Source organism: Sesamum indicum, linkage group LG10 (genome assembly GCF_026168435.1).
Source record: "Sesamum indicum cultivar Baizhima isolate 11 linkage group LG10, ASM2616843v1, whole genome shotgun sequence".
Taxonomy (NCBI): Eukaryota; Viridiplantae; Streptophyta; class Magnoliopsida; order Lamiales; family Pedaliaceae; genus Sesamum; species Sesamum indicum.
Window position 1 is genome coordinate 20951521 of NC_142666.1, and position 26850 is coordinate 20978370.

Below are 26850 nucleotides of genomic sequence, written 5' to 3' on the forward strand. Positions count from 1 at the left end.
TGTTCCTTTCTATGAACTAGTAAAGGATGTCGGGCATACTTTCATTCCCAAATCAAATTAGCTATTAGACTCCAAACTTTTAAATTAGGCGATCATTTAGAACACAATACGTATAATTTGTATATATTTAACATGATATTTTTATTACACAATAATTTTTTCATAATTAAATGACTTGTTTGTGAAGATTCTTGCTTTAAAACTCCCTTTTTGACAAAGATGCCTCAAAAGAGTTGTTGGTGTGCTTGAACCCAAAATCTATAAAAATAACATTTCTACAACTTTGAACTTTCTTTGGTTCCGTTTCCATCTCTCACAGATTCTTCTTTGATTTCTTAATAAAAAGACACACTGCTCTGCCAGCGCCCACTCCCATAAAACAACTTTTACAAGTTAGGCAAACCACGACTTTCATGTCCAACAAGCTAGTACGGCGCCACCCTATAAAAGAAAGCGTCAACCGATATCTTTCCGTTGCCAAATTCACAATTAAGCCGATGGCTGAGGCAAGATTGTACTTGAATTGGTGGGGTGCGCCGGGCCCGAGCAGTAGTGCAACGCATGGGCGACGCGCGAAGACCCAGGCAGCAAGCTACCTTATTGGGCCTTCCCCCTAAAAAAATTAATTTAATATCATGTGGGCCGATGGCCCACGTATCAGATATTAAACTGATAAGAACAGATACTACACTTGATCTTAGCCAAAAGGCCGAGAAAGGTATGCTTCAAAACGGGTTTGCCCGGCCCATTTTATAGTCTGTAGGATTACCCCCTTTTGCTTTTCTTTGTCCATGTGGGATAAAGCTCGGTGATGTTATCTCCACCAGATGCTTTTGCCTCTGCAGATCTTGGCACAACATCTGTAGCTGGATAATGATGATTCTTCCATCGTTCTTCGACATTGTATCACTCATATTATTGAACGAGACGACTGCATGGGACGAGCTTTCATCGATGCTGGTCAATGTGAAAGTGCTCGTTTCTGTATCATATTGTGAGATCAGCCAATGAAACCACATGAAGCAAACAACTCTCAAGTATTAGGAAATAGACGAATGTTGCATCAAGAATACCTTCTATTATTTATTCTGTAAAACTAAGAAAGAATGTGTATTATACATAAGATGTAGAACAAACAGTTACAGCAATTATATCGGCAGCGGTGCACGTAATGTCTTCTTCTTCCACAGTTCCCCCGTCGTCAAGAGAACATGAGATGAGGAGAAAGGGGGCTGTTGATAATCTCTCGAATCAAGCTCTAAACTATTTGCAGAAAACTCCCTCACGTGTCGTAAACAGAAGATACTTCTAGTTGGTGCAGTTAAAACCGCGGCAAACAGAGAGCCAGATTATGAGGACAAGGAGGAGGATGATTCCGAGCACAACTAACTTTATTTTCATGTTTTGGTACCACATTTTTCGTCGGATTTGCTGCCCTTGTTTCTTGAATTCTTGAGCCTGCATAGACAAGGAAAAGCGATCAGTAGTAAGCTTGTGTACATGAAAACCCAAGAGTAAGTGCAAATTGCAAAAGTTGGATGAATCAGCCTACCGAATTGCGCAGGTCCTCTGCCTTGTCGTTTAGGCTGGTTAGGATTTCACCTCTTTCCATAGTCTGGAAGATGCATAGAGGGTCAAGTAGTCGAAAACCAAAAGAGAAAACGGAACTACTAATGAGAAATAAAAAAGATGAAGCTAGAAACTAATGAAGCTACTCGAGAGTGGGAAGGGTATAAACTAAGTAATCAATCTGAAGCTGCCTCATCCTACTGAGTATTTCAGCTATTTTTTCCTTGCCTTATTTTGTTAAGCTTTAGTCTACATTGGAGGTGGGTTCTAGGTACTAACGAAGGGATCATGATAGCAGGTACGAGGGTAAGGATCCTTTGATAGACACCTCAAGATTACACTTAAACCTAAATCACTCGTCTGGACCTGCGGTAATTACCTTGGCACCTTTCTTACCACATCCATTAAGTTGATTTTCAGGTGGTATTTATCGTTAATATGAGAATCACGAATAAAGGCCATATGCCTCGTGTATCTATAGCTTTACAGTTACATATTTGTCAAGCTAAGATTGAACTGTGAATGAGTTGAACTGGAAAAGGGGGAAGTAGAAACTGTACGAGTAACAAAAGATTTTGTGGGACAATCAAGAGATCATCTGGTTTTTGTAATTTGCATAAATATAGAGAGGAATAGAGCTATAAGTTTAAAAATAACGAAGGTTTAGATCAAGGCAAAATACTAGCGGAAAGCAACCAAAAAGCAGCAGAGATGTACGAACAGAGCAATATTTCTCCAGTTTAGTTCATTTCACATACCTTGTCTATATTCTCCAGCATAATACTTTTGACTTCTGAAACTTGGGCCTTAACTTTCAATAGTTTCTCAATCTCATCGGCATGATCAATAATGTATTGCATGTGTTCTTTCATTAGAGGCCTGCATTTCAGAGATTTCTGAATTTCGTCAATCTCGACAACTCAAATGTACAAAAAAGTATCAACAACTCGTCTTCCACTTCTGAGAGAACATTACCCAAATTCTTTGTTCAGACTTTTCGCAACTGCTGTATCTGCTTTACCACCTCCATATCTTTTCTTGAAATCAGCTTTTATACGTTCCAAAAGTGCAATTGAGATCTGTTTGCCGACGGATTCTTTGGCAACGACGCAGTATGCTGCATGATTAGTAAGCATGATGTCAGGTGGGTAGAAGCACAAAGTTCTCAACTTACGTCTCTCAGGTCTTGAAAATGACATGAAAACTAGACACCAGGCCGGAGTCAAGGACACAACGAAAGAGACGAACAAAAGACAATCGTTTCAACTGTGTTTTCCACCATTTAGTTCCCAACATATCCAACTTTCGTGGCTATCTAAAAGTGGTCCTTGTAGAACCGTGAAGTTTAAAAACAATACATAGTTTTCCAACATGAAACAATCAAAAGTAACTGGTCCAAAGACCCAGGTATGCAAGGTTTAACCAGTACAAAGTTACACTAGAGCCATTCTAACAAAGTTACAAAGTAAAAGATGCATTCAAGTCCATTTTTAATATCTTGAATTAGCTTTGGTTTGATTTACAGCTTTTGTACATCTATAAGTTAATCTAGATTATCGCAGGAGCTAGCAGAGATATATATTTTTCAATCATTGATCAATTCACGTATGCAAATCCAAATTACTACAGATCCAAGAACGCAAATCTCCAGCAGCTCAAAAGAGAAAAAACAATTCCAAGAAAATTTCCAGAAGCGAAAAATTCACTAAATTGCTTGAACCATAACTTCTAGCTAAAGGAATCAGTAAAGACTGAAGCTTTTAAACTTTCTGCCTCAGATCCAAGAAAACCCATTTCAAAATCAATCTCCAACCTAACGGAAAGAATCGTCAATAACTAAAAAAGAAGAGAAATTACCATAACCATCTTCAACTAGGAAGTTAAAAATGTGGTGATCACACTTGTACGTGAACTTGTTGTTGGAAGACGGCAACCTCTGCAAACACTGAGCAGCAATCGCCGGAAAGTTGCCGGTGAACTCGGTGTACTCCGCCAACACCATCGTGCCGCGCGCTACGAAGCTGTATATGAACGATTCTTGGCCGCCCATGGCTGAATCCACTCACTCGGATTCCGAAAGGAAATTGAGCAACAAAAGCTATCACCGGAGTGACTTGAAGTAGAACTTTGTTGTCAAAATTGTAGTGCGTTTCTTGGTGGGCTGCTCCTGATTTGATTCGAGGATGTAATAAGAAGGGTGGCAGGGCAACGGCAGCTGCTCTTCTTTGATTACCTCTTTTCCTTCCATCTTCCCTGATTAATTTTTATATTCTCTATTTTCTTCTTAAATTAGTCAAAGTTTTTACATTTTCTTAACTTTAACTTTTATATTTGTTTTATTATTAGATGTGAATGATTAATTAAATATAATTGAAAAAAACATACATATCTAAGTTTTTTTCCCGACTAAGACACGTTTAATTAAAAAATTAGCAACTCGATCAACGATTTAATTTTTCTATTCAACAATTTTACCACATTATTTAAAATCTGTTTAGATATATCTTGGTACGTGCATAAATTTGACTGAATTCAAAATAGTTAATAAAGTATTTTATATAAATTTATTAAATAAAAAAGAAAAGAGTTGGGGGAGTTGGGACATAGTCCAAATCTAACTTGTGGAATATTTGCAAAGCAATTTGATATTTGAATACAAAATGGAGAAAATTGTGTTGCTTTTCAACGAAGGTTACATAGTGTTGATTATTCAGATTCTTGAATTAGATTGAGATATGGGGAAAGGATCGAAGAAACCAACACGAACGCGTGACGGCGTCGTGTTAGTGGAAGTGGTCTTCCAAGATTATCATTTTTGTTCACCGCAGGTTGTCAAACACACACACACACACATCCCATTTTATAATACGCCTAACATGCCTCAAGTCCTCGCTACGATTCTTTCATACAAACTAATCGTTGCGCCACACCCGATTCTCATAAGTATATAAAAAAATATTATAAAAAATTATAATGTGAAATAAAAAAAATTATACAAATAAATAACCATTTTGTGGTTGAAAATTTTAAATTTTAGAAAATGAAAATTTCGGTGTTTGAACAATTTAAAAATGGTTGTAATTTAAGTTTGGTGTGCTTATAAGCTCTAATATATTTAACTCCATATTCAATACTTTATATTTAAAATTAATCATATATTATAATTATTAAGTAATATCACATATTTTAAATTTAGGTAATGATGAAATATGGTATTTTTATTTATATATTTAATCTCTATATAAAAATAAGATTAATTGACAAGTTAATAAGTTCATTATTATTACTATATGTTTTATATTTTATATTAATTATTAATTTTTTAAATTATTTAATACTTTAAGAAAATTAGGAATATTGTGCTGTTAAAAATACTTTAATGCTTGTCAATCTAACATAATAAATAATCTAAAATAATTATTTTATTTTAATTATAGATAAAAATTAATAAGAAAAAGTTCGAGCTCAAGCTCAAAATTAAAATTTTTCTAAGCTCGACTCAAACTCAACTCATTTACACCCCTATATATATATATATATCTTCCTTTCTTGATCGAGCCTCTCTGTCATGGTTCAATTTTGGTTTTAATAAAGCGTAATAAAATGGTTATTTTAGGATCCACATCCACAACATAAAACTTCAAGCTGGCTTTCATGGAAAGGTGTGATAGGGTTGTTGGGAGAAAAATAAAAACACTTGTGGCAAAAATTACAAGCCAATATATTGATTTTGACACGGAAAAATGCAAGTAATTCCCTGTAATATTATAAAAATAAATAAATTATTTTTCTATGAAAAAAATAATAATATCTCTCTGTTTTTTCTAAATTTTAACAATTTACTTCCTTCTCAATAAGGAGGTAAATTGCTCCTTTTTAAAAGTATAAGGGGTAAATTGTTATTTTTTTTTTCATAAGTCTGTACTACTAAATGTTGTTACTTCCATAAAAACTCTCATTTAATTGTACTGGCATCGTCGCACACGATTTTCACAACCATATAAAATAAACTTTAGTGTGAGATGATAAGAAAAAAGAAATTTAAGAAAAGAACAAATTATAATAAAAATATTAAAAATATGGAGCAGTTAAGATGAAAAAAATATGATTGTAAAATTATTAAAAAATATTAAAATTATTAATTTAATCAGATTTAATTAAAAAAACAACTAAAATAAAGAGTAAATATAGATATTAAAAAATTGGTAGGAAATTTTTTTTTTTTGTTTATAATAATATAGATAAATTTTTATTATAATATACATTTTTTTTTGGGTAAATATAAGTTTTATTAATAAAATAAGATCGTACAGTAGAACAGTGCTCAACTGGTGGTTTCTCCCTCGACAAGCCAAAGGGATACGCCATAATCTATATAACGCACATGAACTAACAGAACGAGATAAATTATAATATACATTTTTGTGGATTTTTTTTTTGGGGGGGGGGGAGTGGGGGTGTGAGGAAAAAGGGAAAAAAGAAAAGAGAAAACAGAGTTTCAGCCCGAAATTCGCCCGCCCAAACATATCTCGTTCACGGAGAAATTGAGTTTCAATTTGAACCACCGTAGCAGTACGGCGACTACTGTTTAATAATTGAATTATTCCCACCTTGCTTTTTCTCATACTGTCAAAACCCTTGCTAAAACCAAAAAAGCTCAGATCCAAACCCATTCAATTTTTCTTCGATTAACGATACTGCTTTTGGTTTTTTTGCCGATGGAAAATTCCGAGTCCACTTCTTCGGTTCCTCCTCCAGCTCCTCTGTCTGAGGTAGGAAGCAGTGATGATCTTTCGTCTTCTAGCTTTTCTTCTTTTAATTTATGATTTTTTTTTTGTTTGTTTTGAAGAAAAAGGAGAATGAGAATGTGACGCCGATTAACCCTAAGTTTGCGGTACGTCTTGTTAGTTTGATTGTCCGTTTCTATCGATTTTGAGCATTGGTTGAGTTTGAAGATTATGTACGGATATGGATATGCAGGAATTGGCTGAATCGCGGCAGGAGCTTCTCAGTAGAATTCAGAATCTGAAGCAGGTTGATCTTTTATACGCTACTTTTGTTTGTTTATTTAATTTTCAGCTTTCTATTTATTCACTACAGAAGTTGGTTTAGGTATTAATTTGGTTAGATTTTTAGTTATTCTTTCAGTTTTAGAAGATGGTACTGAAGAAAATCATTGGTTAGCTTCAGGAAATCGTTGTTATTTCCTGAAAATCACAATTTACAGAAATGATTTTCCGCACATGTATTTTAACAGGAAATCTGTAAGCAGATTTAAAATCCTCAAAGGGTTTGTAAGGCTAGGATTTGCTCTTGCTTAACGTTTTTCTTTTGTTTAGTTTTACAAATTCTTAAATCGTTTCATCTTTTCTTCTAATTTAATAGGACCTGCAAAACTGGAGGATGAAGCTGGACACTCAAGTCAAGGTTTACCGTGATGTAAGTATTAGCTTTTAATTTTAAAGTGTTATCATTTTAATGAGCACTATGATGTCCTTGTGGATGTGTTGATAAACTATCCCTTTGTTGCTGTTCTGCTCCTTTAGTATGTTGAGTATCTATGCTGTTTTGCTGTATGCGTGGTAGACTTACCATCAGTTAATTGTGTCGCTTGAAGCATAAAGTGGTAGAAACAGTTCCTAGCAGCAATCTGCTACGTGGACTAGTGATAATATTCATGTTGAGTACTACTGCATATTGAGCTTTTCTAATCTCATCCGATCTGGCAAAATAAAAAAAAGTATGTTTGTTGATTGGCATTCGTCAACTAAGAAGCATTTTGGGGGCCATCAAATGTGACTCTCAAAAGTAAGGACATGAACATGGTTCTAGCCAATCAGTTCTATTTATGGAGGTGTTGTATCAGTTGGGGAAATTTAGTGCCGCCAATGTGAATTTGCACCCATGTAAGTTGTGAATGATTGGATTAACACATGATGATGAAATCATGTGATCCTATTTGTTGCTAGCTTATGTAGGTACAAATTCACAGGGGCAGCAACACCAAACCTAGTTGTGTGGGACTTTTAAGCATTGGGTCAAGGGTGTGGAATTCCAGCGTCCAAGTGTTTTTAAGGTGTTAGAACTTGGAATCGAGTTATGTTTTTCAAATCTTGGACTATTATTATACTAGATGTATTTTCTCCCGCGGGGCTTCTAACTATTTGTTTGACCCCAGCAATTAATTATCATTAACTCTCCTTTGATTCTGACTTGCATCAAATTTGCCATGCCATTCAGTTTCTATTTTCTTTTTTATGTAGGAGCTCTCTGAGCTGAAGAAATCACTCAATACTGAAGTGGAGCAACTCCGGACAGTGAGTGGTTTTCCTATACTTTATTCTAGTTTAAACTGTGATGATATGCCACAATCATGCGGTTAATTTGGTTGATAAATGAAGGAATTTCGAGAACTGAGGACCACTCTCCAACAGCAGCAGGAAGATGTCACAGCCAGCCTAAGAAATTTAGGGGTCAGTATCTGTTGCTTATATGTAGCTTCTTCGGTTGAGCTTTTTAACGTATTTATTGAAGTTGTCAATTTCATTCTTTGGAAACTGTTGTAGCTGCAGGATGAATTGGGAGAAACAATAGGGGCTGAAGGTGCAAAAGACGTGGAAAACAACAAGGAGGTAGCTCAAGATTTACCGAAAGAAGATGATGGTAAAGACACCAATGAATAGGCTGGCTAAACTATTCTCTTTTGCTACCTCATTTGTGGTATTATTGTGCCTGGAAGAGTTGCCACTTTGTCTGGGTTGTAGATCAAACGTCTTACCTTTATTTTCGTTATGTGACATTTGTCCAGCATCACTTCACTAATAGTGATGCCGATTGTTAATTTCAATTTAATTATTTGACTCTCAGCATATTTCGTTAGCGGTTTCCATTTTCCATTTCATATCACTTGAGAAACATGTGCTCAAAGCCTCAAACTAAGCTAGTAATTGGACAAAATATTACAATCAAGCTGATACCTAATTCCAGGTAATGGGCTTCAACATAGATCTGACCATATTAATTGGGGTATTCTTTATGAGCCATGGTTTGCAATTTTAGCTCCTCTTCCAACAAAGTTTCTCTATTTGTATAAAGTATTTTTTTTTCTCCATAAAACATGGTCATTTTCTGATGTCACACTGAAAGGTTTATCTTTCTTCAAGTCCATTTCATGGCATTTCTTTCTAATTAAAATTTCCCTGTTGTCAAGGCCTGGAGGATAGCCTTCTGTTTGGCAATATCCTAAATTATGGCATTCAAAATTCAATGTACATAGTGGACTGTAAACAAATCAAGTCATTTATTAGCTCTAGACGCCTTCACACATTACGAAGGCAATAATAATAAATTTTGGACGGGACAATGATAGGAAAGTCTCTCTCATGAATTTAAGGAAGTTGAGTGGAGTAGAGGAGCTCTGTCCTGTCTTGTCCCTGCCAAAACTTGTAGTAGTCATTTATATTAATGATTCTGGTTCGTGTGAGCTTTCAAAAACCCATGATTATTTCTCTATGTTGAATGATCTGTTAATTGGAAAAAAAGGCACATATTTGATTGGTGAGATTCCTAGGCTGGACGTTGTATAAACTCTTTCCTAATCCAGTTACTAAGAATGTTTACCCAGATTAGAATCCACTGTGTCATCAATCCTAACTAGATTCAGATCCGGGAAAAGGCAGAGGGCCCAGATTTGAATCCCACTCCTATCAACTTATTTAGGATAAAAACTTAATTGATTTTACTCTAACAATAATATCTCAGCATTTACTATCTTCCTAAGTGTAACTTTCTACAGAATTATTTTCATATAGAAGGAGAATAAAATTTAATTTGACATACTTAAACTAGATTGGGCCATGCAAAATTGGGTTTGGCTCCATTTAGATGTACTGGATTTGTTGAATTGAGCAAAAGTTTGGTTCCCCGTTGGATTGAGAAGACAACACTTAGGCAGAAAGAGTGTTATTGGTGCGTTTTGAATTTTCTTATACCATTTCACACTACTTGACGTAGACCTAAAACTAAAAGCTTCCTCGTTGGTAGGTATTAAATGTTCTTGTTCGAAATTCTTGATCCATTTAATTAAATTGAACAATGATCTACCTCTCCTGATTTGATCCTTTCATTCTAAACAGTTTCTTAGAAATAGTTAGAGCTAAAAGAAGATTATTTGTTTGTAATAAATAATTCAAAGTAAGAGCACTTGGTCTTGGTGATAGCAGGAGGTAGGAGGGAGGGGCATCTCATGTCATTTTCAAATTAGAGTACAGGTTGCAACCAATCAGATAGCTCTCTTCCTTCATCTTTGTTGAGAGCACTCACTAGTAAGGAGCAACTATCTTTACTCTCTAGTCTTATCTACCACTAACTCCTTCATTCATCATACTCAAAACTCCTCCGCATTCCCTACCCTACCCCCCCCCCCATGGCATCAGGACAAGCAGAAGAACCTTCTCAACCTCCCCTTCAATACCAGGTATATATGGATCTTTCATGTTCATGTCCTACTCTGCTAATTTCTGCTGTTTTCTAGCTTTGTTCAAGTGGTTATCTTTGCTTTTCAGACATGGGTTCTCAAAGTTTCCATCCACTGTCAAGGCTGCAAAAGGAAAGTGAAGAAAGTTCTGCAAAGCATTGAAGGTACGGAAACCCCACCTTCACTTCCCTACTTAGATTCCCAGCATGTTTGATTAACTTTGTGAAAATGCCAAGGAAACGTAAAAATGTAATCTTTAATACTTGTTCTCTTGTTTCTAATCTTCTCTTTTTAGGTGTTTACACGACAAACATAGATTCCCAGCAGCAAAAAGTTACTGTTACTGGCAATATTGATGCACAAACCCTGATCAAGAAACTGGTGAAAACTGGAAAGCATGCAGAATTATGGCCGGAAAAGCCTCCCTCCGCCGGCAAGGAAAAGAAGCCCGGAAAAGGAAACTGCAATGAGAAAGAAAACGACTCCAAGAGCAGTGAAAACAGCGAAGAGGAAGAGGAGGAGAATCCATCTGATCAGGGCAATAATAATAATAATCCTCAAGTCAAGATCAGCTCTCCAAGAACCAATGGTGGACCAACTGTTAAGTTCGTGGACCCTGTTTCTGTGGACAACAAGCCGCCGGAAAATCTCCCCGGCGGGGACAAATCTCCAGCGGCGGAGATTAATGGCAGCGCCAACGGTGGGGAGAAGAATAGTGGTGGAGGAGGACAGGGACAGGGACAGGGTGGTGGGAAAAAGAAGAAAAAAAAGAAAGGGCGAAAAGGGAAAAACAGCAATGCAGGTCCAGCACCTAATGGCGCACCAGCAAGCACAGGAGTGGAGATTCCAAAGGTGGGTTTCACCCAAGTTGTGGATCAGATTAATCCGAGCCCTACATCAGAGAATGTGTACCATTATCCTCCGAATTATGCGCCACAAGCAGCATATGTGGTGAGCTACAATGCGGCGCATCGCACCGGCAACGGTGGTCCAAGTTATTACATGCCTCCATCAGCGTACAGCTACGCCTCCTATGCAGCAGCAGAAATGTATGAGGCGCAAGCTGCACCGTTGGATTCGTTCGAGATATTGAGCGATGAGAACCCAAATGGATGCAACATCATGTGAAGAAGATGTAGATAAGTTAAGGAAGGTTGGTGTGGGAGAAAAATGGTGAAAATTTTGCGGTAATAGTGTCTTAGAATGTGTGTTTGAATGTGTTAAGGTAGTCTTAACTCTTCATCATCTTTCATTCTCACCTTAATTTGGTGTGTTATTAATACTAATTTGCTTGCTACATACATATATATATATATTATTATTACTATTATATCTTTCACCTACATACATATTATACCAACACACCCACACCCCTAATCTATTGTTTATTTTATAATTACAGAAACTACCCAAACAGTAATTATTGAACAATTTATGTATGTGTTTGTGAAAGATATGGTGGTTTGTGTATTATTGAGTGATTGAAGAAGGAAATTAGAGATGTTCGAAGAATATTAATTAATCATATATAGGAATTTTGATGATGGGGAATTGGAATAATTGAATATTATTTTCACACCATTACCCTCCACTCTTATCTAAGACAATATCTTAATTGTTTTTGGTACACCTTAACAACATTACATCTGCTTCCCAACAAATGTCCAAACCCCTTTTCATCTTTTGACCTCAACTACTAATGCTCTTCCTTCCACACAAACATCTCTCACCTTCCTATTATTCCTACTCTAAATTTATTATAATTATACATATCTCTTTATTATTTCATAAATTATATAAATACTCTTTCAAATTTAATATTCGTCTAACAAATACTGCCTATGATTAATATTTCCTCGTAATAGCCCAATGTAAGGTAGTATTTGTTAGACGATTGTTAATTTTAGGGGGGTATTTGTAATTTTTCAAACAACGAGCAGACATTCGTAATTATATCAAATTTCGGGAGAGGTCGTTGTAATTTACCTTAAAAAATCTATTCAAGTATTGACTTTATTATTTTGGTGTCTACAATCTCGCCTTGGCACATTATTTTGATGTGATGGAATTGTGTTTATTGCATTTCGTTTGAATTACCCTAAATATTAAAAAATTAAAATTAGTTACAAGTGTTAATAATATCTGTCAATCCCACAAGTACATCGTTATTGTCGAGGTCTTTTTCTTTTGGGGGCCATCTATCACTTGAACAGCTTAGTAGGGGAGATCACTGATGTGATTGAGGACTTGAGAAACTATAGTAAATCTTGTTGTGACGCCATTCTTGTGGATACTGTGCGATTACAATAAAGTCAAATTCCATCCTATTAAAATAACGTTTCAAGACAGGATCACAGATGTCAAAATAATAAAATTAATACTTAAATACATTTTCTTATTTGTATGTAATTTTTAATTTTATTAGTTGTTAAAAATTAATTTAATATTATAATATATTTTTATTATATTATAGAATACAAAATTATAAGTATTAATTAATTAATTAATATTTATATTTTTAATTAACAATTAACAAAAAAATTTTTAAAAAAAAGGCCCAAGTCGTTTGTAGCACTCGCGACTTGGGCACAAAAAATTATGTGGCCAAATCGTTAGTGCTACTAAAGACCTGGTGTCACTAATGACATCAACCAAAATTTTAAAAAAATAAAAAAATAAATTCGCTACTAACAACTCGCCTTAATTTTGCAATTCTCCCACATTTGTGGTATTATTGTAATTTTTCTTTTTTTTTATAATATTTAAATAAATAACTCAACAAAACTCATAAGAGTCTATTGTAGTTTATCGTTCATCTCTGCTGATATCTAGAGTTGACTCGAAAGCCTTTAAAAATATGGGTTTTATTCTCCTAACCCATTTGACATTCTAAAGCTGAAGTTGAAACAAGAATCTCACAACATATGTGTCAGTTTGTGTCTGAAAATGACTTATAGGAGTTCATCTGATTTCAAGAAAGAATGTAATTCAGTTATCAGACAACCCCATTCTTGTGTTCATCGGAGTTTCTCATCATATGCAGTAGGAGGAATAAGGATGAATATCAACAAACGACAATTACTATTAGCCTCAAAAAGTTCTTGGGCAGGATCAAAGTTCCAAGTATCAGATAATTAAGCATTCACCGTACGGCGTAATGGGGCATCAGCAAGAAAGCTTAAACGAACAACCAGAATACGGAAAGCATAAGCTTAAAGGTTCGATTTCTCTTTTACTCTCCCAAATCTTGAAAGGTCAAGAAGATGTAAAGAAGAGCATCCAGGGAGGGAATCAAGCACCAAATGGAAGGCATATATGATGAGATATGCTAAACCATTTGTTTTTAACTCAAGAGAGATTCCTGACATTACTACCGAATCAAATGTTCGTGTAGCACAGTTAGTCTTAGCTAAAAAGTGATTACTTGATGGGGGAACATAGAACCACCTTTTAGCAATGCCTTGTTTATCTATGGCAGGAATCTAGCAATTCAAAATAACTTCACAGTCAAGACTCTTGACTTTGTGTCATATCTCACCGTAGAACAGCAGGAGAACGAAAAATGGAGGCAAGAAAGGCGCTTTCTATCATTACCTTGCACGCGAGAGTTACTTGTTCCACAAAAAATTGTAATATGCAAACAAATATTGATTCCATAACATGTTTTGGTAAAGATAAGACAATGTAACATATGTATGGTCCAAGGAAATAGCTGCAGAGTTTATGTTATAGTGGAACTTAAAGCTAACAGACTGCAAAAAAGATGCCTGGCGTAGACAATTTCTGGGTCGAATTTGAATTGGCAGTTCATAGACACGTCGATGCCTTTGAGGCGCGTTTGTTCGTGCCCAGGACGATTACTATGACTGTCACATCGTCGTGATATTTTCGTCTTCTGCCAGCAGGGATACTCATCAGCTCCTCCATGCTAAAACCTGGAAATATCACATGATAATAAATATATAAGAAGATTTTTTAAACAAAGACGTGTTTTATAGTGACTTACTCAAAATTTTGCAAGTCTATTATATGTAGATGACCTCCCAATGCCTGATGTATAGTATTATTTTTTATTCTTTCACTAGGCAAAAGATCATGACTAAGAAATTATGCAAGTGGCAGGTTGAATGAGACATTAAGATAGATATTTCCTCCAGATGATTTATTTAATGTTGCCTCCCCTACAAGCACTGCCGGCACAGAGCCCTAAATTTTATACGTCGGAAGTCAATACTCGACAATGCAAGAGCCACAAGTTGTAAAACAGAAAATCCGTACTGAATAGCTTCAATGACATATGCAAATATCAAGTCATCGCATAGAATAAGAAACATTTTTATTATTTGAAAACACATAATGCATACTTTGCTAGACGGACGTGCATGTTTTATAATCTATATGAGTATTTCACAATAATGCACTCATAGATAAGTAATTATCTTCACAGACGTCATTGACCTCAATCATAGCAAATAGAACATTAGCAAATGGTTCTTCATAGTTGCAGAATGGGGCAAAAAGTGAAATCTATTTAGATTCGGCCAAATAACAGAAGTTAATACCTGCCGACTCTGCTGCTCTTGCCGCAAGCTGCTCTACCAGAAATTTAGCCGGATCACCAAAAGGGTTTCTTGATATGTATGAATGTACAAGCTTTACAACTTCGTCATTGCTAAAGAAGTCAAACAAGCCATCGCTCCCCAGTACGACAAAGTGATCAGAGTTTGAAATCTCGTGTACACTTGCTGATGGTTGCAATGATACATACGGAGGGCTTATGAGATTACGGACTCGAAGAATACCCATCAAAGCATCATTCATGGATTTCTGCAGGACAAATGTAGAATGATCAGACAGAATGGAGAAACTAAACTGATTCTAAACACAATCCATGGAAGCAACTCATCAGCTTTTGTCAAGTCAAGATCAGCTGTTACTAATGACATATGAACAGTAATCCAATATGACTAGAATTATAGAAACACCTTGTAGAGTTGTTTTACCTTTTTCAAGTAACCAACTCCAAAAGCCCTTGTAACCTTTAACTTCCCTTTGACTTTTCCTGCCACAATTGTTGAAGGGTCATCAGGATGATCGTTCAGAAGTTGGATTCTCTCAACTTCATTGTCAACAGTATGACAATCAGTGAGCTGCACTGCTCGCAGACCTTCGCTTTCATATGTAGCCAATACAGCTCGACTATCACCAACGTTGAGCAAGTACAAATTTTTCCCGTGGAGTAGAACAAGTAAGACACAAGATCCTATAGATACTAAATCAGGACGGTCATCCATTTCTTGTTCAACCATGTGAAGAAATTCAGTCTCTGCTAGACTGAGAGAGTGCTGAAGGCTGTTGAGCACCCTCTGCTTAAAACATCTGTCTCCATTTCCATTATTAAGTGTGTCGTCGAAGCAACTAAGACTAACATTATTTCTAACATTTTCTGACGCCACACAGTCAGAAGCTTTAGCTGACTCCTGCTCAAGGTCCCAGTCTAGAAGGTTAAGGTGAAACGTGATTGTTTCATACAATGTTCCAGCCAGAAAATCAGCCGCATCCCTTCCATTGAAACCATCATAGATGGCACAGAAAACCCAGCCATTTTCTTCGGAACAAACAGCTTGAACTCTATCTTCACCAGCAGCGCCTCCAGCAATTTGTACTTCCATTGCGTTGAGAAAGCTTTCGCTTCTTGAAGGAGCACTCATAGACTTGAGTGAAAAGGAATCATAATCAAGACCCTCACTTGCCGAGGATGGACTAAAACTCAAATTTGACATGCTACTTTGGAGAGAAGATGATAAAAAGTCCAACTTTGGTGAAGATGGAATCCTACGGAATGAAGTAGGAGAGTCCAAAGTTGGGAGTATTTCAGACCCAAACAACCCATTGCAAATATTCGTATTAGCTAATGTTGCATTGGCACTCAATGCAGCACCGGAGAGGCAAGAGAAGGAGCTGTTGCCCCTTTGAAGTATACCTGAAGACGGGATATCAATATAATTTGTCTTGCAGTTGCAATGATAACCAAAACTAACTTTGATTTCTCCTTCAGAATCATTTAAGGTTTCCCCATGCATCATCACAGCTGAATAAAGCAAAATGCAAAAGAGCTCAATCAATAATTATCCAGTACACTGAAACAGCAACATCTAAATGGCAGTGGCGAAACAAAAAAGACAATATTCGTGCACTATGCTGAAGAGTAACCGATATAAATGTAATATCCACCCAGTAGTGCTGTGTTGCTTAACTAAAAAAATGTCACTTGCAATTCAAATTGGCCCCTTAAGAAAATAATATGGCAAATAATCCCTGAAAAACTTAAAATAATGCTGAATTTCTAATTTCCCGATGAGATGGTTGCTGGTTGATATCCATTGTGTTAACACTTCACATAAAATAGAAAGAATCATGAGAACACTTTCACATCCGTAGAGGCTTCAGATCCCTTTACTTATCTATATTGTCTATCCTAATAAGAAGATCAATTATTTTTGTGGCCATAACAGATAAAACTCAATTGCCTCACAACTAATCGTTACCTTTTGAAATTGCAAAACCAAGATCATGTGTATTATCCCATCAGTTGTAAACACTACCTTCACCAAAATCATTCTAGGCACTTCTTATCATGCTCCATCTCTTTCTCTCTCTTCTTTCTTCCCCATGTTCCTCTGTTCGTACTACATGTTTCTTGCAGTATACTTGAATTTATTCTCAAAATAGAGATGCATATTTTCATGTATTTACTACTAATTCAGAGGATGGACCAGATCATACCATTTTCTCAGCGTTAATAAGAACTTCCTCAGATGAAACATATATGACTTTTTCTAGAAGTACCAAATTGAAATGGTCAGTGATAACAATATATTGGAACATATTAAAGGAGCAATATTTAAGGTTCACAGTTTAGGTGTTCTACGTTATCAGTAGATAATGACATTACGTAACACAATCCAACAGAAAAACGAAATGATCCTCAAATAGTGAGTGAGATCTCTTATATTCTTCTCTCCCAGACCATGTAATATCTCTACCAAACTCGAAGAACCAATTAAATGCAGATTTAGACAATCCCAAAGACTGTAAAGGGAAAGGTCAAAAAAGGCTACAAGAACAGGGCAAAGAAAAAAACAACATAAACGATTACACAAGCCCATCTCCTCCACAAGAAAAAAAAAAAAAAAAAAGAATACAAACATGACAAGAAATCAAAATTCAACGAGAACCCGACTAACCTTCTTGATTTTAACCAAGAACTACTTCAACTTTCCAAATGCAACCTCAAGCACAAATCCACACTTGCGGCTAACACAAGACCTTGAAAATGGAAAGGGAAGCAGTTATAGAACAAGTGTATGCAAACTCCGAGTAGCACCACACGCACTGAGGTAAAAGTGCCATAAAAGAACAAAGGTAAATCCTATTCCTATGTTATAATAAACAAGAAGAGAGGAGAGAGAGACAGAGAGAGGGAGAGAGAGGTGGATGGTGAGGAGGGAGTTTGCTAAATATAGAGGAATTTGATGGGTGACGTTTCTGGCTGAAGGGGGGTCAAAATGTCGTGAGATTCACCAATACCGGTAACTTTGTTAAGAATTGGTTAAAAGTTTTATGGGCACAAGGAAAAGTGCTGACTGCCCTTTTCCCCTTTTTCTTTACAAAGATCTTTTCTTTCTTCTTCTATTTCTTCTCTGGACTGAATTAAAAACTTTCTTCCCTTTCCCAGATGCGAAACATTCTCCACTCTTTTTTCTCTCCAAAGTTGTCTCCCAATTTTCTTCTTTTCACTTGCCTTTCAATTCTTTTCTCGTCATCAAATTTGTTTCTTGAGGTACTCTTCTTCATAGAATTCTTGTCTTTTTCGTATTATGTTCAACAAAACATTGATAAACATATAATTTAAAGTTCACAAGCCACAGTTTTGTAAGTGGGCTTTCATTTCTTATTTGGCTCTACGTAAGGACTAACAGCCAAACAATCATTAGCATATACTGTGACTTAGGCACAGCTGGATGCATTATAATATTATCTTGTATTTTGCACCTATATAACAAGGCGACAAATCTTTCTCGCTTCACTACATTAACGGCTAAAATCATAGTTCATACTTTCTTTGGTTTGTCTGTGTATAAACATCTGGGTGTGTAAAAAGAATCACTTTTGTTTCTCCAAACGGCAAATGGGGTGTGATGATTTTTCAAATTCTTGTATGCATTTCAAGAATAGGTAATGTTGATTTCTACCATCAATTGGGTCAACTTGCTTCAAGGGTCTCTTTCCCCAGTGACTGCTTTTATCCTCAACCCATCTTTTGAAGTACTGAAAAATACTAGAAACAGTAGGGACCAAAGATTAGGACATTCAAGAAACTGAAGCCCCGAATTTGATTTCTACCAGGCATATATATTGATGCTATTATCATGTGGACCATGTTCTAGCAAATCTTGAACTGGACCAGAATAGGGGGATTGCACTTGTAAGATAAGAAAATTTAAGCCCGAAGGAAGTTGATGTCCCTTAATGACCATTCATTTTCAGTCAAGGTGGGTCATAACTGCACCAGTGAATAAGACTTCTTGTGGGTAATTTGATTTTGCGATCTGTGAAAATATCCATATCCATTCATGTGGTCCTAGCATAAGACATGTTCTTGCTTTGATTCAGATGAGATGTACATCAACCTCAAAATGCCAAGGCAACCCCGCACGCTCCAAGTATTTTCCTATCACTCACAAGGAAAATGAATTGCACACATGTGAAAAAAAAACAGCTCCTCTCATTCGCTTCAGTCAAAAGAGAAATAGAAACTTTTACCAGTGCATAATGCTAATGCCATAACCATAGGTATTCGCAATATTGTGGATCATCCAGCTCTATACATAACCATAGGTACTCGCAATATTGTGGATAATCCAGCACTATACATACACATATAATATGACGTGTCTCTGTGTGATTCTGATAAGGAAGATGAGATGAAACAAAAATACTTCAAGGCCAGTAATCATTTGGCATCTACAATTAAGGACACTAGTGCAACCACAAAATCACTCAGCTGAATATAATTGCATGGATTCAGCAAACTTCAAAGAGTATATAATGATGGTAGATTGTGTCCACATTGATGCTGCTAATAAGAAATCTGAATAATCCATGATTTGGCATTCTTCAAATCGAGACAAATCAAAGCTTCAAACAAAATAAAAAAACATTCTACTGTTGCTTGATTTCCACTTTCTTCTTCTGCCAAAGGCGATCCAAGGCACTGTCAGCATCACCCTGGACAGACAGAAACAAACATCAGTTCAGGAAAGTACTTGGTATTTCCCATTCCAGTGCTGATGGAAGAAGGACAAATAGCTACATAGGACCCAGATTCATCACTGACAACTGTAGAGAAAGGAGAATATAGAAGTAGCAAGTCAGAAATAACTGAAATCTCATCACATTCAAGAGTTCACTGCATACGCAAATGGGAGCATTTTGGAGAAGGTAGATCGGCCCCAGATCAACGAGAACAGACTCTGTTTTGACATGGTAACCTCTGGGACCTTCAGCAGCCAGTTTTATCGGCAAACAGATGTTAAGCAATTCTACGGAAACTTACTAAACTGTGTAAATTAATCACATCTCCATATAAACCTCCTAAAACTCTTGTTCATTGAAGACTCCAGTAATCTCACCCGCCAAGTTAACAATAAGGAGAAAAAACAAATGTAATTTGCAATGCAACAGTTCTCCACAAGATAAAATTAACAGACTGAACAGGATCCAATAAAACGAAAACGTCTACAGATAGTTTTACAGTTTACATAAACCAATGAAAGTCCCATTCTGTCAGAATAAGTCTATAAATAAAGCATTCACATAAAATATAAATAACCCTCATCAGCCTATAAGTAAAATAAGTACCTGAGCACGAATGAAGCCACAAAGAGCAAAAGTAGAGGATGCACCAGTGTAAATGCCCCTCTCATCCAAATGTCCTATGTTGATTTGTACTGATGCATGGTCCTTGGAAGTAATCAACCTATTTGTAGCCGAACTACAATTACAGTTTCCAAATATTAGTCAAATATCAGAATAATTGCTTATACTGAAATTCAAAAATCGCATCAGGAGCACCAAAGAAAGAGGCATCCGGCAAATAGATTCAGAATGTCATGGATTTAGGTGTTTCAAGTCCCAATACACCACGCCAATTTGCAATTTAACATCAGCGTAAAAGCATCCATAATTGCCACAATTAAATCCTTAAAACATATACTACTTGAAAATAAGGTGTGTATATATACCATTTTCGGGGAATGTAGAGATCCATGTTTTGTCCCTCTTCGTTCTGCATCTTGACAGGTTTCTTCAACCACTGAGTGAATAATACAACCACCTAAATTGCAGCAAAGGGAACTAATTTATAGAAAGGCAAATGAAAAGGAGAGAGCTTTTGACATGAACAAATTCTTCCAATAACACAGCTAAGATAGTCAAGGCCCAGAGTCCAAAATTTTTCAAATTTCTTTCTTCTCACTGTTACCTGAATTAAACCTAAAGTACAGATGGATTATCCATTTTGTACCCAGATTTTCACCATTTTGAAAACTAATGCCACAAACAAAACAAAATATCCAAAACTAAACTACCATCTAACGCAAGATACAATTTTGAAACATAAACAGGACCAATCCCGGAACTAGATGAACAAACAGGATAGTCCTCTAAAATACAAAAAACAAAAAAACAGGATAGTAAGAAACTACAACCAAATGAATAAATCTCCATCAAATAACATTCAGAGAGAACTCACTTATGGGTATTACAGTTTCAGGGTGAAGACGAGCAGACTAAAACCCTAATCCCGAGTCGTGCAATTTATATGAGCGTAATTTGGGCCCATATCTGAATTGGGTGCGTATCAACCCAAAGAGAGTTAGCACTAATTGGGCCTGAATATTTTTAATTCCAGCCACCTTGCTATAAGCCCACACTCAAATTTTATTTTTTTTTTCTTTTTGGGTATTTATGTATCGGTTATTTTGGAGCTACAGTTGAAATCTTTATTCCACCATGAAACTAGGTACTTAGTACCACATTGTTTATTGACATTATTTATATTTAGATAGTGAGATCGGGGTTTGCTGTTTGAAAAATATTTCTTACATTGGCTAAGACAATGTAAGAAATATTTATGTTTGTATTTTCACCCAAAAATATATTTTTTCAATTTTACATAAATTATGGGATAAGAATATATTCTAATTAATTAATAAAATTATATTTATATTGAACTGTGATATCTAATTAATATATTTTCAACAAAAATGCATATAAATAAATATATTTTCACTTTAATTATTGTTTCAATAAAAAGAGTTCACCCTTTTGATTTTAACAGGCTGCTTTGCAAGATCAAAATTAAAAAAAAGAAAATTATATTCCCTTATTAAAAAGGAGTTAGGAGGACAGATAAAAATAGATTGAGTGTTTCGTACCGGGTACAGAGTCAATAGTAAATAAAGCATGCATGCATTGATAGAGTCATTTCAGGGAATGCATGAATTAAGAAAGGTTTTCTCCAATGTTAGTGTTTGCAGCACGTCCTTATTGTAAAATGCAGAATACCTAATGCAACCATATGAAAAACCCGGAAATGATGGGAGGATGAATTTCGGAAAACTCCAAAGTGTCTACAATTGATGGAAGGTCGTCTCTACATTGATGCAATTGATAAGCAAAATCTCAAATGTGCTAATCCACAAATTAGCTTTTCTGAATTTGGGACAAATCATCGTCCCCAAGCAAGATAAAAAGCATTCTACTGTTGCCGGACTTCAACTTTCTTCTTCTGCCAGAGGCGATCCAAGGCACTGTCAGCATCACCCTGCATAGATAGAAAGGATTATTCAGTTCACGAATGCGGCAAATGCAGAGGGAATGGCAGAGATGATTAATGACAGAAACAGAATTTCAGATATAGTTTTGCATATAAAGATAATACAACTGGAGACTGGACTTATCACCAGGTTCATCACCAACAATTTCTGAAAAAGGAAAATTTAAGAGCAGGCGCAGGTTGTTGTAATCTCATAATACCTCAAAGCTAATTTCCGTAAGTAATCGGAAGCCCTTGGGGAAAAAGAAGGTTAGCCCCAAATCAAACACAAAGGCTTTGACATGGAATCCTAAGAGGCCTTGGCCAGACCGTCTTATCAGCCGCAAACAGATACTAAGGAGCTCTACTGAGATTTAAGTGAGGGTAAACTATTCCACCTCTTGTGATTTGCTTAAACTAGTCATCTCTATATAACCTCCTAAGGCCCTCCTTTATTGAATACAGTAATTTTTCCATCCTGCCAAGCTAATGGGAAAAGGAAAAAGTTCAAATGCAGTTTGCAATATCAACACAATTCTCCATCACAAAATAAACAAGCAGACCAAACAGCATCAACAAAACCAATAACAGAAAACAACTTAAGATAGCTTAATACTTTATGTAAACCAATGAAAGTGCCATTGATCAAAATTGAACAACTGGCAAATGCAAATTAAAAAAAAGAACAACATGACACTGAACTGCCAATAATAAATAAAATACCTGAGCACGAATGAAGCCACAAAGAGCAAAAGTAGAGAATGCACCAGTATAAATGCCTCTCTCATCCACATGGCCAATGTTAATCTGTACTGACGCATGGTCCTTGGAAGTAATCAACCTATTTGTAGCCGAGCTACAATTACAATTCCAAATATTAGTCAAATATCAGAACAATTGCTGCTATTGAAACTCAAAAATTGCATCAGCACAAAAGTAAGAGGCATCCAGCAAATAGATTCAGAAAGTCATAGATTAGAGTGTTCAAGTCCCAATACATCACCCCTATTTGCAATTTAACACAATCGTCATCCAGAGTAAAAACATCCATAATTGCCACAACTAGATTCTTAAAACATATACTACTTGAAAATAAGGACAAGTGTGTGTATACCATTTTCGGGGAATGTAGAGATCCATGTTTTGTCCTTCTTCGTTCTGCATCTTGGCAGGTGTCTTCAACCACTGAATGAACAATACAACCACCTAAAATTGCAGCAAAAAAATGCCCCATGTAAGAAAAACAAACGAGAAAGAGAGAGAGCATTTAACGAAACAAATTCTTCCAATCAGCGCATTAATTACACAGCTAAGATAGCGGAAACACATATTCAAGGCCCAGAGTCCTAAAATTGCAATCAATGACCTGAACTCAACCCAAACTACAGATGGATTATTCCATTCCTTTCCAGATTTTCACCTTCTTGAAAACCATTGCGCCAAACAAAATAAAAAAGTATCCAAAACAGTAACGCGAACTAACGCAGGATACAATTTGGAAAATAAAACGTATTCCAGTTGCATGTTCACTGAAGCATTTAAATCACCGATGAAGAAACAAGAAAGTATGGAACTATCAACAAACCAGAATCTCTCCACTCGATAATATTGATAGAGAACTCAATTACCTGATTACAATTTCAGCGGGTGAAAGATGAGCAGTGAGCAGTAAGCAGACAGCAGACAGACGTGTAAAACCCTAAATAGGGGATCCTGCAATTTATATGAATGTAAAGCCCGCGGAATGGGCCAAATTGTGAATTGGGCCCTAATCAGCCCAAAGTACGTTAACAATGATTAGGCCTTAATATTTTAAGTCCATCCATCTTGAGTAAGCCCAGAGTCTCAAATTCATCGAAAAAGGACGAAAATTTTGACCTTCTTAAAGTTCTAATCTGGGAACTAAGAAAAGCTCAATTATGTGATTAAGACTGGAGTAGATTGTGCCCTAATACCGTTACTAAAATGACTGGAGTAGATTGTGCCCTAGTTTCCGCTTGAGATTTTGAACTTGCAATTTTGAAATATGAATTAATTATATAACGAGTATAATATACTTATCATATGCTTAAAAAAGACAACCAATTGCATGTAAGTGTATTAGACTTTTTATTGATTAATTTAATTGGTCAAACTTGATATACATGAAAAATACAGATATACCCAATAATCTTGTCCCAGAAAGATATGCTTTAAGCCTAAAACTTGCAAGGGTTTTAGCCATAGGAGTACTTCCAACACATTGGAGGGTCCTAATGTTTGTAACATAACAACAAACCATATCTTCATCAATGTGTAACCAGACACGTAACTATCACAACCCAAACATAAGACAACCTAAGTTACCATCATGTCCGCGATACTTCACAGTCACCACAATCAATACAACTCTTTGGAGCTAGGCTGCTGATATTCAAACGCTGCATATGTCGTCAGATTTTCCAAGGTTCACAAGTTATGTATATGTATAACCACTTCTGCATAGTGACACCTGATCCTTAAACACGGCACACAGACAGACATTCATTGAAACGAAGCCAGCGCCTTAAAAAAATCAGACCCAGCACTAGATAAGTGGTACCGGAGTTGGTCATGTACTGAGAACTATCTGATGAATATCCATCCTCAGAGCTGATTGTATTGCTAGGAAGATCACAAGAACCTAAGAATAAATTACAATTAATAGCGCAGTAGAAATTTGAATTCTTTCATGTCCGGCGAATAGAGCAACAAGCCAATTATACATCAAAACGACAGAAGTTGGAATCTTTCATGTCCAGCGCATAGAGTGACAAGTCAATAATACATAAAAAAACACACCAAATCTGTGTAACTATAAACCAATCGCAGATTAGACGACGGTTGAATATCCACCACAAATCGCAGTTCATATAGTGGCCTCTAGGTTATATATCTATAAGATTTGGATCGTGGTCGAGAGAATAAAAAAGAGAGGTCTAACCCTGAATATCATAAACAAGCAAAAGGAACATCCACCAAACGGAGAAAATATATATGCTCATTTCATTAACTATCTTCAGCCGACTTGGGTTCTTCTCTAGTCTTCAGTGGAGCTGAAGGAGATGCAGAACCTTCTTGACCCATCTCAGCTCTAAGATCATTGATGCTCTGCTCCAACTCGTCAATTCGGTTCCCCATCTCATCAAGTATAATGTAATTAAGGAATTCAAGCTTTATACACATTGATTAGATGAGAATGACAAATCAGATATTTGCACATTGAATCATCAATTTGAGGGCTTTGTCCAAGTCTGCTTTTGAAAGCATTGCATCATGATGTGTTTGTGTGAATGCCATGTCTAACTTATGTAGGCGTTGTGTGTTTGTTCAGCATTGCATATCCATTGTTTATTAGTGCAAAAATAGCATCATGTCCTTAGAACAAAGTGTACTTATACTACTAAAAGGATATTTTTTGAAATGATGGATTCCGACATTGTCTGAAACCTACTTTGCTGGATAGAGGAAAAACTTTAGTGAGAATGCTAAGAGCCAAATATAATGAATCAAGGCCAAGCATAATATTAATTACTCACCATTTGCTGAAGAAGGTTTTGCACCTAAAAAGTTAAACAACACATGTTAGCACAAGTATCAGGCTACGAATACTTCATGAGAATGGATGTCACTGAACCCCCATCCTTTCCCAGCACAAGAAAAAATAAACTTGAAAAAGAGGTGCTAGAAACAGATTCGAACTCATAACAAAGCAGACCAGAAACCATTAATAGCAAATATAAACCATACAACTTAACAATTCCAGGAAATAGAAACTAATCAAATGATATAAAAGGGTTCGTAGACTAGAACTTACAAATGCAGTCATGTCAGCAGTACTTTGTTTAGTGTTCTCTGCATCATGCCCATCCTAAAAGCAAAGTAAAAATATATATCAACACCTGGAGGTATAGCAGTATAGCCATCTTCATATTGTGGATACACCAGAAACCAAGTTATCATATAAGCTCACTCCAAGAGTTTCACTGCTTGATAATTAGCCATTACTCACACGAATTCCTAACCAAGGAAAGGAGAGAAAGGTGAGCCAACTAACATTTAACTGTTTTACATAGTCAGACAACATGATATCAATAGATTCGAGCCATTACCCAGCCCATTGGTAGCAAAAGGCAAGATTAGCAACATTTCATAAAGGGCATAGCACTCAGCTCCTCCACAACATGAATACCATTTTGCATTACTGCATCAACTACAGCACAAACAGATCTACAGAAATACGACGTTGGGCATTGTCTACAACCTCCCGTGTACATAAAATTATTGGGATTTTATACAGTCCCAATTTCACATTTCCAAATCTCTGATTAACAAATAAAACAAAACAAAACAAAAATCCAAATAACATACACATATGAAAACAAGCAAAAACCAAACGAATAGGCCACTTGTACATATTCATGAATCCACAGTACCGAATAATCGCATCCAAAATAACCATAGGAATCGGAATTGCACAAGCTGCGACGTGCGGGGAAAACAAAAATAAACAGAAAATTCAAACGCATAACTGAATGTTTAATGAAGGAAGACTAATTTACCATTCTTTCGAAGTGAAATCTGTGCTGGAAATGGCCCGGAGAGAGAATTCGGAAAGAAAAATGTTGTGAGAATTTGGAAAGTTGTGAGCTGAAATTTTGAAATATGAGGTAGCTAATGTTAAATTGGTCCGGGTCCGGGCGCCCGTTATTAAATTATGGGCCTCGTATCTGAATCGAGTTGGATATGTCAAATCCAATTTATCGCGTTTTATATTTTGGCTATTAATGGATATAATTAAATAAAATATAGGGAAAATAAAACAAACATCTTATCAAATTTTGAACATACAATGAATTAAAAGTTTATTGATATAATTAATTAAATAAAGTGATAGCTATTAATG

General features: G+C 36.0%; 7 protein-coding genes and 1 non-coding gene across 11 annotated transcripts; 2 read left to right on the forward strand and 6 right to left on the reverse strand.

The window, feature by feature from the left end:
• Nucleotides 1-523: 523 nt before the first annotated feature.
• Nucleotides 524-3820, reverse strand: VAMP724 (vesicle-associated membrane protein 724). Of its 2 annotated transcripts, XR_002287925.2 has the most exons (6): nucleotides 3427-3820; nucleotides 2545-2686; nucleotides 2328-2448; nucleotides 1553-1615; nucleotides 1074-1458; nucleotides 524-982 (listed from the first exon to the last, which is right to left on the reverse strand). XR_002287925.2 is itself a non-coding variant. In XM_011092651.3 (5 exons), exons 1-5 carry the CDS (start codon nucleotides 3617-3619, stop codon nucleotides 1309-1311), a joined length of 669 nt encoding a protein of 222 aa, XP_011090953.1. In that variant the 5' UTR covers nucleotides 3620-3820; the 3' UTR covers nucleotides 524-1308. The 2 variants fall into 2 exon arrangements, 1 of the variants encoding a protein (XP_011090953.1); XM_011092651.3 differs by having other exon boundaries at nucleotides 524-1458.
• Nucleotides 527-722, reverse strand: LOC148786773 (U2 spliceosomal RNA). Its single transcript, XR_016062272.1, has one exon. It is a non-coding gene; the product is annotated as a U2 spliceosomal RNA (small nuclear RNA).
• A 2202-nt stretch (nucleotides 3821-6022) lies between the features above and the next one.
• LOC105171509 (uveal autoantigen with coiled-coil/ankyrin) lies at nucleotides 6023-8435 on the forward strand. Of its 2 annotated transcripts, none has more exons than XM_011092652.3 (7): nucleotides 6023-6341; nucleotides 6419-6463; nucleotides 6550-6603; nucleotides 6955-7008; nucleotides 7833-7886; nucleotides 7971-8042; nucleotides 8136-8435. In XM_011092652.3, exons 1-7 carry the CDS (start codon nucleotides 6288-6290, stop codon nucleotides 8250-8252), a joined length of 450 nt encoding a protein of 149 aa, XP_011090954.1. In that variant the 5' UTR covers nucleotides 6023-6287; the 3' UTR covers nucleotides 8253-8435. The 2 variants fall into 2 exon arrangements, with proteins under 2 accessions (XP_011090954.1, XP_011090955.1); XM_011092653.3 differs by having other exon boundaries at nucleotides 8142-8435.
• Nucleotides 8436-9727: 1292 nt separating this feature from the next.
• Nucleotides 9728-11348, forward strand: LOC105171510 (heavy metal-associated isoprenylated plant protein 35). 2 transcript variants are annotated; one of them, XM_088886174.1, is made up of 3 exons: nucleotides 9728-10045; nucleotides 10134-10209; nucleotides 10362-11348. In XM_088886174.1, the coding sequence occupies exons 1-3, from the start codon at nucleotides 9995-9997 to the stop codon at nucleotides 11171-11173; spliced, it is 939 nt and encodes a 312-aa protein (XP_088742300.1). In that variant the 5' UTR covers nucleotides 9728-9994; the 3' UTR covers nucleotides 11174-11348. The 2 variants fall into 2 exon arrangements, with proteins under 2 accessions (XP_088742300.1, XP_011090956.1); XM_011092654.3 differs by having other exon boundaries at nucleotides 9737-10045; nucleotides 10341-11348.
• Nucleotides 11349-13608: 2260 nt separating this feature from the next.
• Nucleotides 13609-17873, reverse strand: LOC105171512 (putative protein phosphatase 2C 40). The gene is made up of 4 exons (XM_011092656.3): nucleotides 17293-17873; nucleotides 15049-16136; nucleotides 14608-14872; nucleotides 13609-13980 (listed from the first exon to the last, which is right to left on the reverse strand). Exons 2-4 carry the CDS (start codon nucleotides 16129-16131, stop codon nucleotides 13853-13855), a joined length of 1476 nt encoding a protein of 491 aa, XP_011090958.1. The 5' UTR covers nucleotides 16132-16136; nucleotides 17293-17873; the 3' UTR covers nucleotides 13609-13852.
• A 1235-nt stretch (nucleotides 17874-19108) lies between these two features.
• Nucleotides 19109-21004, reverse strand: LOC105171514 (small ribosomal subunit protein eS21). The gene is made up of 4 exons (XM_011092659.3): nucleotides 20862-21004; nucleotides 20353-20444; nucleotides 19970-20102; nucleotides 19109-19336 (listed from the first exon to the last, which is right to left on the reverse strand). Exons 2-4 carry the CDS (start codon nucleotides 20400-20402, stop codon nucleotides 19271-19273), a joined length of 249 nt encoding a protein of 82 aa, XP_011090961.1. The 5' UTR covers nucleotides 20403-20444; nucleotides 20862-21004; the 3' UTR covers nucleotides 19109-19270.
• A 686-nt stretch (nucleotides 21005-21690) lies between these two features.
• Nucleotides 21691-23655, reverse strand: LOC105171513 (small ribosomal subunit protein eS21). The gene is made up of 4 exons (XM_011092657.3): nucleotides 23555-23655; nucleotides 23041-23132; nucleotides 22650-22782; nucleotides 21691-21935 (listed from the first exon to the last, which is right to left on the reverse strand). The coding sequence occupies exons 2-4, from the start codon at nucleotides 23088-23090 to the stop codon at nucleotides 21870-21872; spliced, it is 249 nt and encodes an 82-aa protein (XP_011090959.1). The 5' UTR covers nucleotides 23091-23132; nucleotides 23555-23655; the 3' UTR covers nucleotides 21691-21869.
• Nucleotides 23656-24648: 993 nt separating this feature from the next.
• On the reverse strand, nucleotides 24649-26662 carry HSBP (heat shock factor binding protein). Its single transcript, XM_011092660.3, has 5 exons — nucleotides 26507-26662; nucleotides 25762-25815; nucleotides 25484-25507; nucleotides 25360-25402; nucleotides 24649-25093 (listed from the first exon to the last, which is right to left on the reverse strand). The coding sequence occupies exons 1-5, from the start codon at nucleotides 26507-26509 to the stop codon at nucleotides 24954-24956; spliced, it is 264 nt and encodes an 87-aa protein (XP_011090962.1). The 5' UTR covers nucleotides 26510-26662; the 3' UTR covers nucleotides 24649-24953.
• Between the last annotated feature and the right edge of the window lie 188 nt (nucleotides 26663-26850).

What these genes read in the sequence shown, in the direction of transcription:
- VAMP724 (XM_011092651.3), bottom strand. Translation starts at nt 3,619, where the DNA reads ATGGGCGGCCAAGAATCGTTCATATACAGCTTCGTAGCGCGCGGCACG. An exon ending in TGCTGGAGAATATAGACAAG is followed by an intron (nt 1,616 to 2,327) that starts GTATGTGAAATG and finishes TGCATCTTCCAG; the next exon opens with ACTATGGAAAGAGGTGAAAT. An exon ending in CAGAGGACCTGCGCAATTCG is followed by an intron (nt 1,459 to 1,552) that starts GTAGGCTGATTC and finishes TTGTCTATGCAG; the next exon opens with GCTCAAGAATTCAAGAAACA.
- LOC105171509 (XM_011092652.3), top strand. Translation starts at nt 6,288, where the DNA reads ATGGAAAATTCCGAGTCCACTTCTTCGGTTCCTCCTCCAGCTCCTCTG. An exon ending in AAGTCAAGGTTTACCGTGAT is followed by an intron (nt 7,009 to 7,832) that starts GTAAGTATTAGC and finishes TTTTTTATGTAG; the next exon opens with GAGCTCTCTGAGCTGAAGAA. An exon ending in CCAGCCTAAGAAATTTAGGG is followed by an intron (nt 8,043 to 8,135) that starts GTCAGTATCTGT and finishes AAACTGTTGTAG; the next exon opens with CTGCAGGATGAATTGGGAGA.
- LOC105171510 (XM_011092654.3), top strand. Translation starts at nt 9,995, where the DNA reads ATGGCATCAGGACAAGCAGAAGAACCTTCTCAACCTCCCCTTCAATAC. An exon ending in AACCTCCCCTTCAATACCAG is followed by an intron (nt 10,046 to 10,133) that starts GTATATATGGAT and finishes TTTGCTTTTCAG; the next exon opens with ACATGGGTTCTCAAAGTTTC. An exon ending in AGTTCTGCAAAGCATTGAAG is followed by an intron (nt 10,210 to 10,340) that starts GTACGGAAACCC and finishes TTCTCTTTTTAG; the next exon opens with GTGTTTACACGACAAACATA.
- HSBP (XM_011092660.3), bottom strand. An exon ending in CTGCTGACATGACTGCATTT is followed by an intron (nt 25,508 to 25,761) that starts GTAAGTTCTAGT and finishes TTAACTTTTTAG; the next exon opens with GTGCAAAACCTTCTTCAGCA. An exon ending in AAAACCTTCTTCAGCAAATG is followed by an intron (nt 25,403 to 25,483) that starts GTGAGTAATTAA and finishes TCCTCTATCCAG; the next exon opens with CAAAGTAGGTTTCAGACAAT.
- LOC105171512 (XM_011092656.3), bottom strand. Translation starts at nt 16,131, where the DNA reads ATGATGCATGGGGAAACCTTAAATGATTCTGAAGGAGAAATCAAAGTT. An exon ending in GAGTTGGTTACTTGAAAAAG is followed by an intron (nt 14,873 to 15,048) that starts GTAAAACAACTC and finishes TTTGTCCTGCAG; the next exon opens with AAATCCATGAATGATGCTTT. An exon ending in AAGAGCAGCAGAGTCGGCAG is followed by an intron (nt 13,981 to 14,607) that starts GTATTAACTTCT and finishes TGATATTTCCAG; the next exon opens with GTTTTAGCATGGAGGAGCTG.
- LOC105171513 (XM_011092657.3), bottom strand. Translation starts at nt 23,090, where the DNA reads ATGCAGAACGAAGAAGGACAAAACATGGATCTCTACATTCCCCGAAAA. An exon ending in CTCTACATTCCCCGAAAATG is followed by an intron (nt 22,783 to 23,040) that starts GTATACACACAC and finishes TTGTAATTGTAG; the next exon opens with CTCGGCTACAAATAGGTTGA. An exon ending in GTGGCTTCATTCGTGCTCAG is followed by an intron (nt 21,936 to 22,649) that starts GTATTTTATTTA and finishes CTATCTATGCAG; the next exon opens with GGTGATGCTGACAGTGCCTT.
- LOC105171514 (XM_011092659.3), bottom strand. Translation starts at nt 20,402, where the DNA reads ATGCAGAACGAAGAGGGACAAAACATGGATCTCTACATTCCCCGAAAA. An exon ending in CTCTACATTCCCCGAAAATG is followed by an intron (nt 20,103 to 20,352) that starts GTATATATACAC and finishes CTGTAATTGTAG; the next exon opens with TTCGGCTACAAATAGGTTGA. An exon ending in GTGGCTTCATTCGTGCTCAG is followed by an intron (nt 19,337 to 19,969) that starts GTACTTATTTTA and finishes CTGTCTGTCCAG; the next exon opens with GGTGATGCTGACAGTGCCTT.